This window comes from Equus przewalskii, chromosome 10 (genome assembly GCF_037783145.1).
Source record: "Equus przewalskii isolate Varuska chromosome 10, EquPr2, whole genome shotgun sequence".
In the NCBI taxonomy this organism is placed as follows: Eukaryota; Metazoa; Chordata; class Mammalia; order Perissodactyla; family Equidae; genus Equus; species Equus przewalskii.
In genome coordinates this window covers 15,799,666-15,818,564 of record NC_091840.1, presented here as the reverse complement: position 1 = coordinate 15,818,564, position 18,899 = coordinate 15,799,666, and the positions used below count along the sequence as shown (strand labels likewise).

Below are 18,899 nucleotides of genomic sequence, written 5' to 3'. Positions count from 1 at the left end.
TTAGGACAATGGAATTTATAAACATATTGTCTACATAGTTCCAAGCCTTCTACCACCAAAGACTTTTTTACTTACTCCCTCCGCAGCCTGATGTTTTGAAAGCTCTCTGTCTGCCAGACAAAGGTCATTGTCACATCATGCTCTTTCCTAGCCTTGTGAACTGGAAAGGTTCATGCTGCCGGTCAGAGCTTACGGGCAGCATGAGGGCACCAGCATTCAACACCCAGAGGTCAGAGCTGCAGAATGAGGGTGAAGAAACTTCACACTGTGGTCAGCCTGACCAGCCTTATCCAGTAGGCCTTTGGAAATATTAAAATTGTTCAGACTCCTGTTTCTGCCTCATTGGCTGAGCAGGGAGTGGCCTGGTCTACCTGGAAGATAGCAGAGGGAGAGGAGGTGGTGACAGTGGGAAGAGGGGCCATTCCAGCATTTTGTACCAGTGCCCCAAGGTCTGAGCCCTTCCCCAAGCTGTACCTGCCAGGCATCGGCTCCTGGCTGACCAGCTCTTACCTATGTGGGCCAAAGGTGGTTATGGTTGCTGGACAGCTTCTCTGCTGTCTCCACCTCCTCCTAAACACAACCGTTCCTCCAACTGCCCACCCTCCACCCCAGCCCACCCCCTCAAACATGAGTGAATTCAGTGGCTTTGGATTAGGCCTGAGTCACACCCCACCTCTGCACTTACTATCTATGTGACCTCGAGCAATTTACTTCCATTTTCTGAGCCTCCATTTTCACACCTATGAAATGGTTCTTATAAATCCTCTCATGATTGCTGAGAAGATTAAATGAGATAATATAGAAATTCCTAATAGTTTCCTCTCTTTATAATGAATGCATCATCTCCTGATAAAGATTGTTTTATATCTGTCTCACATTTCAAACATCCCCAGTCACAGACTGTGGGAGCTGGAAGGTCAAGCCGAGATCAGCCCCTCACTAGACAGATAGAGAAAGAGGTCCAGAGCAGTTCACTGAGAGTTGAATTGAACGCTCACCTCTCCTGACGTGCCTTCCAGAAACTTTCTCATGGTTCCTGCACCATCAACTGTTTTCTTCCTAGGAGTGCAATGAAGTTGTTCACCCCAGAGACTCCGCCTTCTCCAGTTCTGGAAACACTCAGCCATCGTCTCCTTGAATGTCACCTTTCCTCATCCTCTCCATCTCCTCTTCAGGGACTCATACAGACTATGCTTGGAGCTTTCTATTTTGTCTTCTGTGTCTCCTAATTCTTGCTCGTATTTCTCATCTCTTTCTGTGCTCTGTGCGCCAGGCAATTTCCCCAGCTGTGTCTTCTCAGGCTCTAATTCTGCCTTTCACCCTACTGCTTAACCCATCCATCGAGATTTTTGTTTTACCAATTTAATAACTGTAGTTTTCATTTCCATATCTCAATTTCTTTCAAACCTCCTGTGTTTTCAGAAAAGCCTATTCTTGCTTCACAATTTCTTGTTCCTTCTTTTATCACGCTAAAGACCTGTATTTTTTAAAAATTTTGGATAAAATATACATAACATAAAATGGACTATTTTAACCATTTTAAGTGTACAGTTCAGTGGTATTGAGTACTTTCATATTGCTGTGCAACCATCACCATCATATGTGTTCGAGTCCCTGCTTTCAATTCTTTTGAGTATATGCCCCAAATTGAAATTTCTGGATCACACGGTAATTCTATAGTTTTCTGAGGAACCACCATACTATTTTCCGCAGTGACTGCACCATTTTATATCCCCACCAGCAATGCACAAGGGTTTCAACTTCTCTACGTGTTGGCCAACGCTTGATGTTTTCTGGGGTTTTTTTTTATAATAGTCATCCAGTGGTATCTCATGGTTTTGATTTGCATTTCTCTATTAGTGATATCGAGTATCCTTCAAGTGCTTATTATTCATTTATATAACATCTTTAAAGAGATGTCTATTCAAATCCTTTGCCCATCTTTGAATTGGCTTGTTTGTTTTTTCATTGTTGAGTTTGGGGATTTCTTTATATAGTCTAGATATTAATCACTTATCAGATATATGATTTGCAAATATTTACTCCCATTCTGTGGGTTGCCTTTTTACTCTGTTGTTAGCATCCTTTGATGCACAAAAGTTTTTAATTTTGATTAAATCTAATTTGTCTAGTTTTTCTTTTGTTGTCTGTGTTTTTGGTGTCACATCTAAGAAATCATTGCCAAATCCAGTCTTAAAGCTTTTACACTCTGTTTTCTTTGAAGAATTTTATAGTCTTAGCTCTTAGGTTTAGGTCTTTAATGCATTTTGAGTTAATTTTTGTATATGGTATAAAGACCTGTATTTTAAGTCTCTTTCCAATTTCTCTAAGACCGCTCCCTCCTCAGGTGTGGTCTACTCCATTCATTGTGTCTGTAATTAGCACAGGCTCTGGAGCCAAACCGTGTGGATTTGAGTCCCACCTTCACTATTTTCTAGCTACATGACTGTGAGCAAGTTCCTTAACCTCTCTGTGCCTCCATTTCCTCATCTGCAAGGTGGGGGTGTCAATCACAGTACCTACCTCATGGGTTTGCTGTGAGGATTCATACACTGAAAACCCTCAAAGGGTCTCTAGCACCTGGAAGTGCTCAGTGGGGGCTAGTGATCATTGTTGATCCTCATGGCGTTGGACTTTCTCTTCTACTTGGTAACCTTGGTCAATGAGCCATCTTCAGTGGGAACAGCCTTCTGCATGGTCCCATACAAACCAGGTTGTGGAGATGTCCCTAAGGTCAGTTTCATGGTTGCTTCTTGCAGGCCCTCTTAGAAAGGAAACCATCCGCTGGCTCCTGGTTTGATGGAGCCATTACTTCCACCATGATCAGCTATCCCTACACAGGCACCAGTGCTGCATCCTTTTGGGCACGGATGCACTGTGATTTCCCACGAGGGCCCCCACTCACTGCTGCATCAGCCCTCTTTCTCTCTCCAGGATCTGAAGGGTCCCCTTTCCTACTTTCCAACTCAGCCTGTATTTTGCCTTTTAAAAAATACTACATTTGGACCCAAAATAGCCAAAGCAATCTTGAGAAAGAAGAACAAAGCTGGAGGCACCACACTCCCTGATTTCAAACTATGTTACAAAGTTGTAATAATCAGAATGGCATTGGCGGGGCTGGCCCCGTGGCCGAGTGGTTAAGTTCGCGCGCTCCGCTGCAGATGGCCCAGTGTTTCGTTGGTTCGAATCCTGGGTGCGGACATGGCACTGCTCATCAGACCACGCTGAGGCAGTGTCCCACATGCCACAACTAGAAGGACCCACAACAAAGAATATACAACCATGTACCGGGGGGCTTTGGGGAGAATAAAGGAAAAAAAATAAAATCTTTAAAAAAAAAAAAGAATGGCATTGGCATAAAAACAGACACATGGATCAATGGAACAGAATAGAAAGCCCAGAAATAAACCTATGCACATAAGGTCAATATATTTATGATAAAGGAGCCAAGAATATACAATGGGGGAAAGAACAGTCTCTTCAACAAAGGGTGTTGGGAAAGCTGGACAACCACAAGCAAAATAATGACACTAGACCCCTACATTACAGCATATACAAAAATCACCTCCAAATGGATTAAGGACTTGAACATAAGGCCTGAAACCATAAAACTTTTAAAAGAAAACATAGGGGTAAGCTCCTAGACATCAATCTTGGCAATGATCTTTTGGATTTGACACCAAAAGCAAAAGCTACAAAAGCAAAAATAAACAAGTGGGGGTACATCAAACTAAAAAGCGTCTGTACAGCAGAGGAAACCATCAACAAAGTTAAAAGACAACCTATGGAATTAGAGAAAACATTTGCAAATCATATATCAGATATCCAAAATATATAAAGAACTCATACAGCTCAATAACAAAAAAATAAACATTCCAATTTAAAAATGGACAGAGGATTTGAGTAGACATTTTTCCAAAGAAGACGTACAGATGGCAATTCCACTTCTGGATATTTACCTGAAGAAAATGAAATCAGTATCTTGAAAAGATATCTGCACCTCCATGTTCATTGTAGCATTATTTACGACAGCCAAGACATGGAAGCAACCTAAATGTCCATCGATGGATGGACGGATAAAAAAAATGTGGTATATGTATACAGTGGAATACTATTCAGCCATAAAAAAGAAGGAAATCCTGACATTTGCAACAGCATGGATGGAGTTTGAGGGCATTATGCTAAGTGAATTGATAAATCAGAGAAAGACAAATACTATATGATATCACTTACATATGAATCTAAAAAACAAACAAACAAACTCCCAGAAACACAGAACAGATTGGTGGTTGCCAGAGGCGGGATGTTGGGTGGGTAAAATGGGTGAAGGTGGTTAGAAGGTACAAACTTCCAGTTATAAGTCCTTGGGATGTAATGTACAGGTGACCATAATTTAAAGAAAAGAAAAATACTACGTTTATCAAGTATGTCTATATGTTTGAAGCAGAAGGAAAGCCTTCCCTGAGAGTTCAGTGGGCCAGCTTAACCAGAAGTGTCACTGATTTTTTTTCTTTCCTCATGCTTTAAATAAATTGTGATCATAAGAGATCATATTTGGAGGGTTATTTGGTCAGTTTCTCTGGTCATGACGTCAGCCCGTGTGAAGGGGTGGGGCATGTGTGAAGACGTGGGTACACCTGGGCTGAGGAGGGTGAGTGAAGGGGACACAGAGTGGAGGGAGTTTGGGTGTAGAGGAAAGTGAGTCTAGGAAAGAATCCCAAAGTGAGATCGATGGGCTAGTGTCCTCAGACTACATGTGTCAGGCTACTGGGGAATCACCAAAGACTAGCAGAGAGCTGGGGTCCTGCCATCTGGTGCCCAAACCAGATTCAGGTACTCAGGGACATGCACCCTGAATGGAAGGCACCAGCTACACCTCCCCACCCCCCTCGCAGCCCTTATCTTCTGTCTCTTGTCTTGACTGCAAACTCATAGACCAGGCTCTCCTGAAACAGGGAGGAAAGGCCCTGCACAGCCTTGGGGATGATCATACATCCCAAGGGCAAAAAGGTGAACATAGGAACTCAAATCAGAAGAACACAGAGAGGGGTCAGCCCAGTGGCGCAGAGGTTAAGGGCACATGTTCCATTTTGGCAGCCCGGGGTTCTCCGGTTCTGATCCCGGGTGCAGACATGGCACCACTTGGCAAGCCATGCTGTGGTAGGCGTCCCACATATAAAGTAGAGGAAGATGGGCACAGATGTTAGCTCAGGGCTAGTCTTCCTCAGAAAAAAGAGGAGGATTGGCAGCAGTTAGCTCAGGGCTAATGTTCCTCAAAAAAAAAAAAGAAGAACACGGAGAGACAACCGTGCTCCTAGAGTCCAGAGACCCAGAGATGTCACTTCTACCCATCTATCCATCCATCCGTCCATCCATTCATCATCCCACCCACCTGCTCAGAGGTGATCCCAGCCTGTGGAGGGAGAGGTCTCATCAATCCCTGGCCAAGGCCCAAGCATGGCTACAATGCCAAGGAGAAATGACCAAGTAGAGTGGAACGAGTTCTAGCCTAAAAGTCAAGAACCCTCGTTTTCCTCTTGACTCTGCCACTAACTAGCCGGGTGAACCAGGTCGTATGATTTGACTGTTCCAGATCTCAGTCTCTTCACCTGTAAAATGGGGACAGTTGGACCAGAAGATGGGGGGCTTTCCAGTTGTGGCATTCCATGGCTGACCCTTTAGCCCGTGATGTCACAATATGGAACTGGATCGTGATTGGCCCATAGACTCACCCAGCTCTGCTGTTCTCTTGGTCATGGGTACAAGATGGACTTGCCCTGGACCTTCCCTACTTGTGCTCTTCTATATGGGCATCTTTTGCCATGGCTAAGGACCGAGGGTGATCAGAGCTCAGGTGGGGCTGAGACCTGAAGGAGCGTGGGATCAGACAAGGGGACCAGGCAAGGGTAGGCCCCTTGCAGGACAGCATGATGCCCACCTCCCTCTCCGCAGATGACTTCTACAATGAGACCATGGCAAAGATCTTCCTGCAGTATTATGAGAATACAACCAGGGTTGTGTGGAACCGGTTCATGGAGGCCTCCTGGAACTATGTCACCAATATCAACCAGCAAAATCTGGAGGAGATGGTGTGGTACCACCTCCGCTGCAGCCCCTTCCCACCTTGCTCTTCTCAGGGGTCTCGAGGGGATGGGGGAACCACACCTTCTGTTGTGTGTCCTCAGCTCGAGGAAAGAGGGAAGCCCCAAAGTACATGTCAAAGCAGGCTGCAAGCTCTGGGCTTCTTGGTGGCCCTAAACGCTCTCTGGGCAAGAATCTTTTACTTCTTTCCCCTTGTAAACATCACCTCCTTGCTTTTAGGGAACCAGGGTCCCTCCTTTCTCCCTCTTAGCAAATCTTCAGTGATTCTGAACGCTTAAAGTGGGCTTTAGGAGGAGGTTGGGGCCATGGTCCTGAAGTTCAATGTGGAGCCCTTATCCCCTCCCCCAATCTCCCACAACAAACATGGTGACCCTCCTTCCAGCTGCTCAAGGACATGGAGAGGTCCCAGCACATGCTGTTCTTTGGCACCCAAGCCCGCCTGTTTAAGATTGCCAGGTTCCAGGACCCGGTCGTGAAGCATATGCTGAGTAAGCTGCAGAACATAGACAAGGCGGCCCTCCCCAAGGACGAGCTCCAGGAGGTGATGGAGGGAGCCCCCAGGTCTCCAGGCACATGCTCCCCAGCCAGGGGTGTGTGGGTGAGCTGCTGGATGGGGAGCCGGAGTGTCTGGGGCAGGAGGGAGGTTGCTGGGGCAGGGCCAGAGCTTTCTCTGGGGGAGGGGGAAAGCGGAGACTGGTGGGAAGATGCCTCAGCCAGGCCCACCTCTCCCAGCTGGTGGGGCTGGCGCTGGGGGTGGGCCGATGGGCATGGGCCTGCCCTGGGTGACACCTGTCCCCCAGTACAACAAGCTTCTGGCCTACATTGAGACGATGTACAAGCACGGCCCAGGTGTGCATGAATGAGGGGCCATGCCTGCCCCTGCAACCTGGTGAGTACCCAAGCCTGCCCCCTGCCTGACTGGTCTCCAGCACCAGCCCCTTCCAGGAGTCTCCTAACTCCCATCCTCCTCCCTACCCCAACTGTGCTCTCATGTTGGAGGAGTGGGAGCAGCCTAGGGTTGTGAGGCCAGGTGGGAGTTGGGGGTCCCACCTTGGCTCCTTTTCTGGGCACAGACATCGAAGAGGTCATGGCCACCTCCCGGGACCAGAAGGAGCTACTATGGGCCTGGCAGGGCTGGCGGGATGCTGTGGGTCCCCAGGTCCGCATGACCTTCGAGCGCTATGTGCAGCTCAGCAACAAGGCTGCAAAGCTCAACGGTGAGACCCCCAACCCTAACCAGCCTGAGCATACGGCACACAGCAGCAATGTCTGAGAAGGGTGAAGCCAAGTCTGCAGAGGGAAGGGCAGGGGCAGGGCCTGGAGATGGGCACCTGAGCCCTGCAGCCAGTGAGGGCGAAAGTGGTCCATTCACTATGTTGTTCCACAAACACTGACTGAGCACCTATTATGCGCGGGTGCTGGGGAAGTTCTCAGGATGAATAGGTGAAGACAGAGCAGGTGCCTGCCCTCTTGGACTCACAGCCCTCTGGGAGACAGAAAGTATTCATGCACGCACACATCTCCAGCTATCACCCAGGATAAAGGCTGAGAAGGAAGGGGTTGCTGAGAGAGAATCAGGAGAGACCTGCTTTGGATAAGTGGTCTGGGAAGGCCAGAAAGATGGGAAGGAGCCAAGCAAGCAGGAAGTGGAAAAGCATTCCAGGCTCAGCAATGGGGGTAGCCGGTGTTTGGGAGGATTTGGAAGAAGTCTGTGCAGTGAGGGCTTGGATGGGTGGGGCTCCAGGCAGGTGAGAGAGGACACAGGGCCTTATCCATGTCATTTCTAACCAGGCTCAGTGAAGAGCATGGATCAGGTACTTTGCTAAATGCTTTTCCACCCTGATCCCATCCTGTACTGACAGTGGCCTTAGGAGGTACTTTTCCCCTTTGGCAGATGAAGATCCTGAGGATCAGGGAGATCAAGTGGCTTCCCTAGATCGTGCCTGGGTCTCCCGCCTGCCAGACCAGGGCTGAAGGGTGGGGTGAGTGTTTCTGAGCCCCCTCTCCTGTCTTAGGTTACGAAGACATGGGGGCCTTGTGGCAGTCCATGTACGAGTCCGATACACTGGAGCAAGACCTGGAGCATCTCTACCAGGAGCTGCAGCCGCTCTACCTCAATCTGCATGCCTACGTGCGCCGGGCCCTGCACCGCCACTACGGGCCTGAGCTCATCGACCTGAGGGGGCCCATCCCTGCCCATCTTCTGGGTAAACTGCCTGCTGGTCTGGCAGCAGAGGTGGGGCAGGCAGAGAAGGCCTCCAAGCAGATGCCCAGGAAAGGGAGAGGTGGTCTCCCGCTTCTTCTTAGCCCCTCCGCTCCCCTTGCAGGGAACATGTGGGCTCAATCCTGGGTCAACATCTTAGACTTGGTCCTGCCCTTCCCGAAGAAGCCCCTCGATGACATCACGAGGAACATGAAAGTCCAGGTCAGTGCCACTGCCTGCTCTTCCCCCTGAGCAGGGCCCAAGCACCCTCTCTTCCCCGCAGCACTGGAAGCCCGAGAAAATGTTCATAGAGGCTGAAAATTTCTACACGTCCCTGGGGCTGCTTTCCACTCCACCGGATTTCTGGAGAAAGTCAATGATGGAAAGGCCGGCCGATGGGAGGGAGGTGGAGTGCCACGCCTCTGCCTGGGACTTCTACAATGGCCAGGACTTCAGGTGCTCACCCTACACCCAGCACTGTTCTCCCGCCCCCTCTCGCTCTTCCTCTGCTCCTTCCGCTCTCCACCAGTCTGTCTGTCTGAGGAGGTGTGCACAAGGGGTGGGGAGGGCAGGAGCCAGGGCAACTTGGGAGAGGTGGGTGTTAGAGCAAGGGGCTTGGCCACTGGTTGGGCTATGGGGCCCAGAGTGAGAAAGGACAGCAACCAAGGCCCTGCTGGTCTCTAGCCAACCACCCCAGTCCCTTAACAGAGTCTGAAAGGAGAAATCTCCCCTTCTCCCAGGGCATCCCCATGCTCCTTGACCCCTGCCCTTTAACCCTAGGATAAAGAAGTGCACCGAGGTGACCATAGAAGACCTGCTCTCCATCTTCCACCAGATGGGCCATATCCAGTACTTCCTGCAGTACAAGAACCTCTCTGTGATCTTCCGTGCAGGCACCAACCCAGCCTTTGAAGAGGCCGTGGGGTTGGTGATCATCCTGTCGGTCTTCTCCCACAAACACCTGCTCAATAAAGGCCTGCTCAGCCACCAGCATCAGGACTCAGGTGATGGGGACCAAGGAGACCATAAGAGGGCAGCCCGTGCCTGGGCTTTCCAGGCAACGCTAAGGGAGGGAGAACCAGGAGCCATCTTCTGACTGCCCCACCTTCCCCAGAGGAGGAGGTCAACTTCCTGATGGGCATTGCCCTGGACAAGATTGCCTTCATCCCCTTCGCTTACCTGATGGACCTGTCTCGCTGGAAGGTCTTTGATGGCACCATCCAGAAGGACGTCTACAACCAGGAGTGGTGGAGCCTCAGGTGGGGAGGACCACTGCCCTGGACTCTCTGCCCCTTCCCACCCCGGTGTGGGCAGGGTTTTCGGGTCATCCTCAAGGGTACCACCCACTGCCATAGAGTGCTGCTTGTTCTCCCCTGAGGGCAGAGCTGGGTGTGTAGTGCTGGTGACCTGGGGGCCATGGGAGAGCCCCTGGGTGGTGTGGCAGTTTGCCGCCACCAGACAAAATCACCCCTGGTAAAGTAGATAGGGCCAGCGTGGGTATCATGAGGCCTCGTGTTGAATTGACCCCAGCACTGAGCAGACCTCTGACCTCTCCAGGGATCCCAGCGGTGGCCCTGTCTGACCTCTGGGTGGCTGGGAAGCTAACACAGCAGTTGCATCTGGGCTCCTTTAAGAACAGACCACTGACCACCAGCCAGGCCTCCTGCTCCTCCCCTCCCTTTCTGTTCCCACCAGAAAGGGGGTTGGGGGACCTGAGCTCTTTCCCTCCTGTGGAAACAATCTGCCTGAGAGAGAAGCAAGCCCACTGCTCCCTATCCTGCTGGCCCAACACACACGCCTGCCTCTGGCTTAGCATCCGGGGCACATCCAAGGTCAGAAATGGCTTCTGAAGGAGCCCACCAGCAGTCAGGCAGCATCATCTTGAGTGAGGGACACCCACACAGCACCCCACCACTGACCCCTGGCTGTTTGACTGGATAATAAATGCCTGTGGCCAGGGCTCCATCTCCACCAGGCCTCACACTAACCAACTCTAGTCTACTGGCCACAGAGTGGCTTGGGGTGACTGTGAAGAGCCTGCTAGCTCTGCACCAGGCCCTTACATTTATTTGAACCTTTACAACAACCAGTGGACATTCACAAAAGAAGAATGTGTGACCAGCCCATGGTCACAGAGCAACCCAGGGGTAGCAGAGGGGGACATTCCTCTCTTTGTCCTCTCACCCTCCCACCCACACCCTGAATTCAGGACCAGGTCTCACTGGTGGGACTGGCAGAGTTTTGACCTTGTGTCCCCCCAAGGGCACCCTCCACCAGCCATCTGAAGCACCTGCAGGGATCTTTCTCTTTCTTCTGTCCACCAGACCCACCCCCTCCAAATAATGGAAACCGGGGGCTGAGGGAGAGGGGTGGTGATTCCCTGGGCCTTGAACAGGCCCTGTCCACTGGGAGAGGAAGCTCCTGACTGTCTGTCAACCCAAGAGGACGGTTCAGAGGCTCCAGTGAGCCAGCAACAAAATGATGAGCCTTTTTACAGACTTTGTCTCATCCCAAAGATGGGTCATTTTACGCCCATTTTACAGACATTTTACAACAACAAGGCTCAGTGACAATCAGTAACTTTCCCACAGTCACACAGATCAGAGGGGTAAAACCAGACCTGACCTTGAAAGTTATTGGGCTCTGCCCAGTTCTGCATCCTGCCACCAGCTCCCTGATCTCTAAACCTTGGTTTCCTCATCTGTGAAATGGAATAATCGTGGTACTAGCCACAGGGATGTAACTCTATTTTCTTCTTGGCACTTCTTACTAGATGAAACAACCTTGGGGGTTGGTCTACAGCCATCCCCCACCCTTAGGATGCAAGCAGGGACCTTGCCTAGTTTGTCCCCTCCTGTGTCCCCAGAACCAGGATAGTGTCAAGTGAGCTATGTGAAAAGCTCAGCATGGTCCCCAGCACAGAGGAAGTGCTCAGTCAGTGTCAACAACTATTATTATTTCATTCTGATCCCCAATCCCATGAGTTTTCAACTCGTCTGTTTAATCAATAAAAGTTCAGTGTGTCCCCTGCACGCTGGGTGTGGTTGTGATCGCCGTGCAAATGCTCTGAAAGGAACGACTCTGAGACCCGCCCCGGGCAGCACTATCAAGGCCCCTGTTTTCCCCACCAGGTTGAAGTACCAGGGCCTGTGCCCCCCCATCCCTCGGACAGAGGAAGACTTTGATCCAGCTGCCAAGTTCCACATCTCAGCCAGCATGCCCTATCTACGGTAAAGGTCTGGGCCCTACCAGCAGAACCAGCTCTGGGAGTTGGGGGTTGGGGGTTGGGGGTTGGGGGTTGGGAACCAGGCCAAGGATTTCCAGGAAGGCCCTAGATCAGAATGTCCTCCTGCAGGCCTGCCCACCTCTTCCCATTGGTGCACAGCCTTCTGAGGGCCAAGCCCTGGAATCCTTTGGGCCTTTACATCAGATCCCATGTGGAGGGCGGAGCTCATAGGAATATTCTAAAGCATCTCTGCTGTTCCTAAGAGGAGGGCAGGAAAGAAGGAGGCAAGGGTTGGTCCAGAGGCTAAGAAGGAGAGCCCCATAGTATTCTAGGGCCAGCCCATGGCGGGACCTTGCCGAAGGAGCTTCCACCCAGGCTGTGACTGCTGCCATGGGCCCTAGTGGCCCCTGCGTGTCAGAGCTGCCAGCTCCACATGGCTCTGGGCTTCCCATCCCTGACACCCACTCCCTAGCCTGCCCTCACGTTCCTCTACCCAGGTACTTCCTCAGCCTAGTGCTCCAGTTTCAGTTCCACGAAGCACTGTGCAAGGCCACAGGCCACATGGGTCTGCTGCACCGGTGTGACATCTATAACTCTAAGATGGCTGGAAAGCTCCTGGAGTGAGTGCCCTCTTCCCTCATTTGTTCTCAGTTTCCCGTCCTCCCTTGCTGGATGCCCGGCCCCAGGCCCCCTCTCCTCACCTGGCCACCCTCAGCACTCTGACTAGAGCCTCACTGAGCTTATATTCTAGTGGAAGTTCTTCCTTGTGTCAGACTGCAGTCTCTCCTACATTATTTAAAGCCTATGTCCTCTTGTGTAGCCCCTTGTGGTCAGAGAGACTGTTTAGCCCCTCCTGCTAACATATACACTCACACTCGCATACATGCACACATATACATTCATACTCACACACTCAATCTCTCTCACACACTCATTGACACACACCACACACACACTCACACCCACTTTCTTAACAAAGCAACGTAATTTAGTATCCTTTGCAAATTTAATGAGCATAGTATTTGCGATTCCACCATGCAGTTTGTCAGTAACCACTAGGCCAGATGGAGTTGCAGGACTGGTCCTCTAGCTTTGCTCCCAAAGAGGGCTATACCTTCCATACCTATTGTCTCCCGAGTCTACTTGCTTTTCCATCTTTTCAATCCACAGGGGTTTATTCTAGCTGACTGCCCAGGTTTGAGCTTTTCTGAATGTGTGGAACATAAGGAACCTCTCTATTCTCTGCATTCATGTCTCTGGCTGCCCATCATTTATTCATTCAGCAAACATTTACTTGTGCACATGCTGACCATCCAGCAGGGGACAATGGGCCACAGGATAAATCAATAACCGTAAGACAAGAAAGGTGCTGGTGCAGTAAGAAAGGGCAAAGAGGGTGAGGAGGTCCTGCCAGGGAAACAAGGAGGGAGCTCTGAGCCCAAAGGCGGGAGTGTAAGAAAGAGCAGAAGCTGTTTTCTAGATGTCAACTCACTCTGAACTCTGAGCCTTCTTCCCATTTGGTTGGTAGAACATTTGACCTCAGTCGTTCTCACCACTCCCCTCAGGGTGCACAAGGCTCCCAGGGCCTGACTTGGTGCCAAAGCATGGAGAGGCCTTGCACGTCATCACTGGTCATTGCTCACCAGTGCCCACGCATCATCATCCAGACCCCTGGCCAGGGAAGTCCCTGAGTTCCAGGTTTAGGACTTTGAATACCATTTTCTGGGCAGAGGGCAGAAGAGAGGTCTCTGAGAAAGGGGGATGTCATGAGCTCTGGGGAGGGAGATGGCAGCAGAGCAGATTATGAGCTATGGAGCAGAGAGGGATGGCGAGTGCTTGCAGGGGAGAATGGGAAGGGCAAGATTCTTGGCTGCTTTTTTGCCTAATATATCTTAAAGCTTGGTTTTGCTCCCTTTGACTCATCTTCCTAAATGTGATTGCCTGGGCTAGCCTCTGGGATGGTTCTGCTGGGAACGGGGGGCCAAAGTGGACTTGGTCCAAATTCCCAAAGTCCCCCTGTCTCACCCAGCCAGCCATGGTGGGCCTGACCTTGTCCATGGAGCCCGCTGCTGCCACCTTGGAGTTGAGGGCTCCGAGCAGCACCCAACTGTCACATTTGCAAGTCTTGTGTGCTGCCAACATGGACCATCAGCTGGGCTTCAGTCCAACCTCTTGTCCCACTGAGCCTGGGGACTCTTTCTAAATAGGCAGATTCTCAGTGGAGGAAACTTTTCCCCACTAGGTCCTTCCTTTTTCCCAAGACCTGGTATCTGATAAAATCCTCTTCCTAAAATTAGTTGTGGGTTTTTGTTTTTTTCTTTTGATCTTGATGACTTTTCTCCTCCATTTTTCTAGGATCTTAACTACATTCTCCCTCAGTGGTTTCTGCCAAGAATCCACTGACCTTTAGTCTCCTCCGCTCACTCTTTCCCAGTTGTTTGTTGAGTGATGTGTATCAAGTAAGTCTCTGCAGGCTGGAAAGCCCTCTTTTGCCGCCATTACATGACTTAATCCTCGCCGCAATGACAAGCAGGTAGTAACGGGGCCCATTTTACTGATGAGGAAACTGAGGCTAACAGAGGTTAAGTTGATTGCCTGAGGTTATGCAGCCCATAAATAGCACTGCTGGGTCTTGAACCTGGGTCCTGTTAGTGTAGACTCCACACTATGACTTCTGGGTCTCTAGGCCCCACCTCTCTCCTGGTCAGGTGGGGAAAGAGCAGGTGGAGAAGGATTGACATATGCCTACCACTGCCTCTGCAGGGGACTCTGGGGTGGAGGAGCCCAGAGCCCTGGCTTCAGCACACTCTGTCCCCCCACCATGAGTGTGCAGACCAAGCCTGAGGCTCCATCCCCTGCCACCATGCACTGGGTGTGCCTTGAAACAGAGTGATATTTGTGCAGCGCTGCAGGCAGTGACTAGAGCACATCCCACACTCACTCTCTCTAATCCTCCCAAACACTCCCTGTGAGACCAGGAAGGCTGAAGAGCTGCCTCTCCCTACTGACACCGAGCACCGCGTGGGAGACAGCGTCTCAAAACTTGATGCCTGTTTGAGCCCAGGGCATAATCATCGTCACAGTAGTGGTAATAATAATAATAATTAGCAGCTCACATTTATTGTCTGCCTACTATGCTCCCAGCGTTGTGTTTCTTTAATCATCACAACAACCTTGAGAGGTAGGTACTGTTATTATCTCCAGTTTATGAATACGGAAGCTGAGGCTCAGAAAGGTTAAGTTATTTGCCCAAAGCCCCACAGCTACTGAGTGACAGAGTCAGGATTCAAACCCAGGTTGGTCTTATTTCAAAGCTTTTATGTACTATGCTGAGCTCAGTGGGAAGAGTCTGACTAGCAAAGTCCTAGGGTCAGGTTTGGGCATCCTGAAGGGTCTTAGCAGCACCAGCTGATGCCCCCATGCAGCTCACAGCTGTATCCACATTCCCAGGGATGTCCTAAAGCTGGGCTCGAGCAAGCCCTGGCCAGAAGTCCTGGAGAAGATAACTGGGGAGACCAAGGTGCCTGCAAAGGCCATCATGACCTACTCCAAGCTCTTGCTGAACTGGCTGGTCACTGAGAATGTGCAGCAGGGGGAGATCCTGGGCTGGCCAGACTTCAGCTGTTACTTCGAAGGTTTGATAATCTGACCCTGGTCCTAGCTCTGGTCCAGCCCCAAACCCTACGCTAGACTTCCCCGGGCCAACCCCTATCCCAACCCAGCCTTAACTCCTAGCTCATCTATGACCTGCCTTGAACAAGCGCAGCACTGCTTCTGGGTGACCCTGTCTGCACTTGATGCAGCCTTGGCTAAGACTGGAGTCCATGCCCCAGCCGCTGGCTCAGTTGCTTCCTTGCACACTGTCCAGCTAGACTGCCAGGTTGGCATCTGAGCACAAGGTGGTCATCTTGCCTCCTGACCCTTGTACAGAGCCACTGCTGGGCACCATGTGGTGTGTAGCCCTCTCTGTGTCCATTTCCCCTTCTCTTCCTTCTACTCCTCTTTCTCACCCTTCTTCCAGGTAATGCCCTTATCTGTGGCTTGGAAGGTAGGTACCTGAGGCTGAAGGAGAAGGCGAGTGGCAGTCAGACCCTCTCTGATTGCCACAGGACACCCCAGGGTCCCTTCCCCAGTTCACTGCTCTACAAGATTCCCATGTCTTCCACAGAAAAAGAAACAGACAAGGTGACATTCCTGAGTCTGGAGCTGGACCCTAACCAGGTCAACTTTGGGCAGTGGGTGTTGCTGGCCCTGAGTTTTGTCATGTTCCTGGTGGCCCTACTCCTGGCCTGCAGGCTACACTCCCTGGAAAAAAGGTCACCGGCCCAGGACACCAGCGTTCAGGACATCAGCACACTTGAGATACCACCCAAAGCCTACTTTCTGGGCATAGCCATGGAGCCCCGCCAGGCTGTCAAAAGACGGTCCTGCTGGGCCTTTGCCTCATCCTGATGCTGTGCTCAATCGGCTTGACCATTTGGATTTTCACACAGAACAACAGGAAGCCTCTGTGGATGAAAGCTGAATGGTGGAGTTGGGACTAGACACCAGTGTGACTGGTGAGGCTGGGGAGCAGGAGGAGGGCAGTCAAGCCAGAGAGGGTTGGTGGGGGATGCTGAAGAGGGGGAAGCTTGCATGCATAGTGCCCAACTGCAACTGTGGCAGATCCAGGTACAATGTAGTGTTGTAATTGTGTGTTTATGAACTCATGTATGCAAGGTCATGTGCACAGGCAACTGACTCTGTGTGATTCCACATATGCCCTGGGTTCCAGGCCAACCTCCTTCCCCTAGGGACTCAGGAACCACAATTTTAGTGACCCAGTGACTGTGTCCCTCCAAACAGGTCCCCACCCCATTCACACTTAGAACGGGTTCATCACACAGCTCTGTTTTCTTCAGGACCCCAGCTGGGGCTGGTGGGGACTTCAGTGCCCAAGGAGTGTCTGCTCTGGTTAGAAAGAGAACATAGCTTTGTCCCCTTATAAAATGTATTCAAGTAGAACCAGACATTCCTACACAAATCCTTGGTGCCAGTTCATGAGCACTGTGCTCTGTATACTGGCCAGTACATCTTTCTGCTGATCCTCTGGCCTGCCTTATGTTGTTGGGCTGTATAATCCAGTTCCCGAAAGCTGCTCGTTGGCCGCCTGAGATGCAAGGTGCCTCATAAACTGGCCCCCAGCCCTCCCTGCCCCTTTCCAGGCCCTCCCAAATGGAGACAGTGGGTAGCTGGGCACCAAGCCAGGCTTGATTAATGATTGACTTCTTTAATATTTAAACAAAGCTCATCTCCAGCCACTCCGCTCTGGAGATGGCCTTATTCAACACACACACCTGCCGCCTGGTCTGTTGCCCTGGGGATCGAGCACAGGGCAAACCACACCTTTCCGGGCTCAATGGGGGAGGGTAAGATGTGTAGGGAGAGCTGTAGGAAGGACATTTGGGAAATTAGGACTCTAGAGACAAGCCTGAGAAGAGAGAGGGAAGGCTTCTGCTTCTACCCCTTCTAGCCCTTTCTTTCCAGCCTGGGTCTGCCTACCACGGGGCTGCTACACCCCATATACAGGGACTCATTGAGTTTGGACTGAGGCTCCTGGGGCTCCTGGGGAGGCTGAGAATCTGTGCCCATCAGAGATCAGGAGAGAACTGAGAGGAAGTAGCATCACAGCCAGTAACCACAGAGGGAGGCACCAGGGCTGCAATTGAGCCGGTGGGAGGGTGGCCAAAAGATGGGACCAGCTCTCTCTAGATTAAAGATCTGAGCCCAGAAGTCAGAGCTTCAGGGGACAGAGGGACTGGGCTAAGATCTCCATGGACTCTACCTCTGTCCGGGTTTCAAGAGGTCTTCCTGAGTTCTGGCTGAGCCCAAGCACTTCCTGCTCCATTTGCAGGCTCCACACCACCCTCATTTGATGTCTCTGTCACTGTTCTTACTTTGCTGAGCTGTAATGTCCTTATTTGTCCCCATGGCTAGCTGTCGGTTCTGTAAGGGCAGGACACCCATCAGGAGTGTGCTTCCATGTAGCACCTGTAGCCAGCTAGCCAGCACTGGCCATGGCACACACGGGAACTTGGGAAATGTTTGAATGAGTGAGTATGTGAATGAATGAGTGTCCCACTGCCCAAGTCCCTCCTCAGAGCTCAGCTCCTCGCACACTGAGCCCATGAGAAACAGCCTCAGCTTTCCTCCACAGCCAACCTGCCCACCCAGACACAGGGGCAGCCAGGACAACTCTGCCCCCTCAGGAGGCCACACTTGCAGCCCTCCCATCTCCTAGCCACAGTGGCCAGTGAGGCCCCCATCAGGCATTGTGGCTCTGCGTGGCAAAGGCACACCCAGCCCAGGACTCCAAGTCTTCCTCCTGAACTCCAGCAAAAACCCCACGAGCCTCCTTGGCCATCCCTCTCCCCCCTTGCCATTGTAAAGTTTCTTTCACCAGAATATTTCCTTCATATCTAACTGATTAAGAACTTGGCTGTCTATCAATTAAATTCAGATGTTCAAAATGGCATGTGAGGGTATTTATCAATTCCCTTTTTGTCCAACCTTACCACTACCAACCCCCAGTTCAGCCCCTCTGCACTGATTTCACCATGGGCCTTTGCCTAAGGTGCATGCCCTATTCGAATGCTTGCCCTTCAAGGCCTGGCTCAAAATTGGTCATTGAACCCTCCGAAAAGCTCCAAGCCCACTGAGATGCTCAGTGAACAGTGATTCCCTTCTCTCCCTCTTCTCCAAGAAGCCTCTTTCAATAAACCTCACCCCATTCCCCTCTGCTTCTTCTAGAGTATTCATTTTCAATCAGTACCCTGGCACTTTTATCAGTGGTCAGTAGCTAATATAGGCAGTTTTAAATCCGTTCTCCTCTCAAGCAGCGCCTGAATGCTAAGAGCTCTCAGGCCTCTGACAAAAGCACCTAATTGTACGTTTCTTGTACACCTTCATGTGTACTCCTACTCCATTCTCCCAGGACCTGGATAGGCTTGCCACTAGGAGCTCTGCATGGGCGATGGGGCTCAGCTGGACCACAACTTGGCAAGGGCAGGCAAGAGGACTAACGGTACCATTGCCAGGGTCAGGTCCAGTGGTCAGATCCAGAAAGAAACCTTCAGCAAAAGACCACCTGAGCTCTCTAACGGTCCCTTCTGTCTGCCCCTCCCCTGCCTGTGAGACTCGCCCGGCAATGTCCAGACTGCCCTTCTGTACCAGGAGAGGGTCTGAGAGGAGCTGAGGCCACGGGCCATTTGGGCAAGAGCACAAGCTCCTCGGAGAAGCCTCGCCCGGCTCCTGGCGCGGGACTCCCGCCCAGCTCCGCTTCCTAGGAGTCAGAGCCCGGCCCCTACCCCGTCGGGTCCGGGAGAAGTT

General features: G+C 51.2%; 1 protein-coding gene across 1 annotated transcript; it reads left to right on the top strand.

Moving 5' to 3' along the window:
* The first annotated feature begins 5,705 nt into the window (after positions 1-5,705).
* LOC103559246 (angiotensin-converting enzyme-like protein Ace3) lies at positions 5,706-17,867 on the top strand. Its single transcript, XM_070561745.1, is given in 17 exon segments — positions 5,706-5,854; positions 5,953-6,089; positions 6,485-6,643; positions 6,903-6,938; positions 6,940-6,991; positions 7,176-7,319; positions 8,118-8,309; positions 8,430-8,527; positions 8,589-8,761; positions 9,086-9,309; positions 9,420-9,564; positions 11,437-11,535; positions 12,029-12,151; positions 14,982-15,166; positions 15,700-15,951; positions 15,954-16,090; positions 17,728-17,867. Coding segments are annotated over 16 exon segments (2,229 nt in total). The 5' UTR covers positions 5,706-5,766; the 3' UTR covers positions 16,076-16,090; positions 17,728-17,867.
* Positions 17,868-18,899: the final 1,032 nt, after the last annotated feature.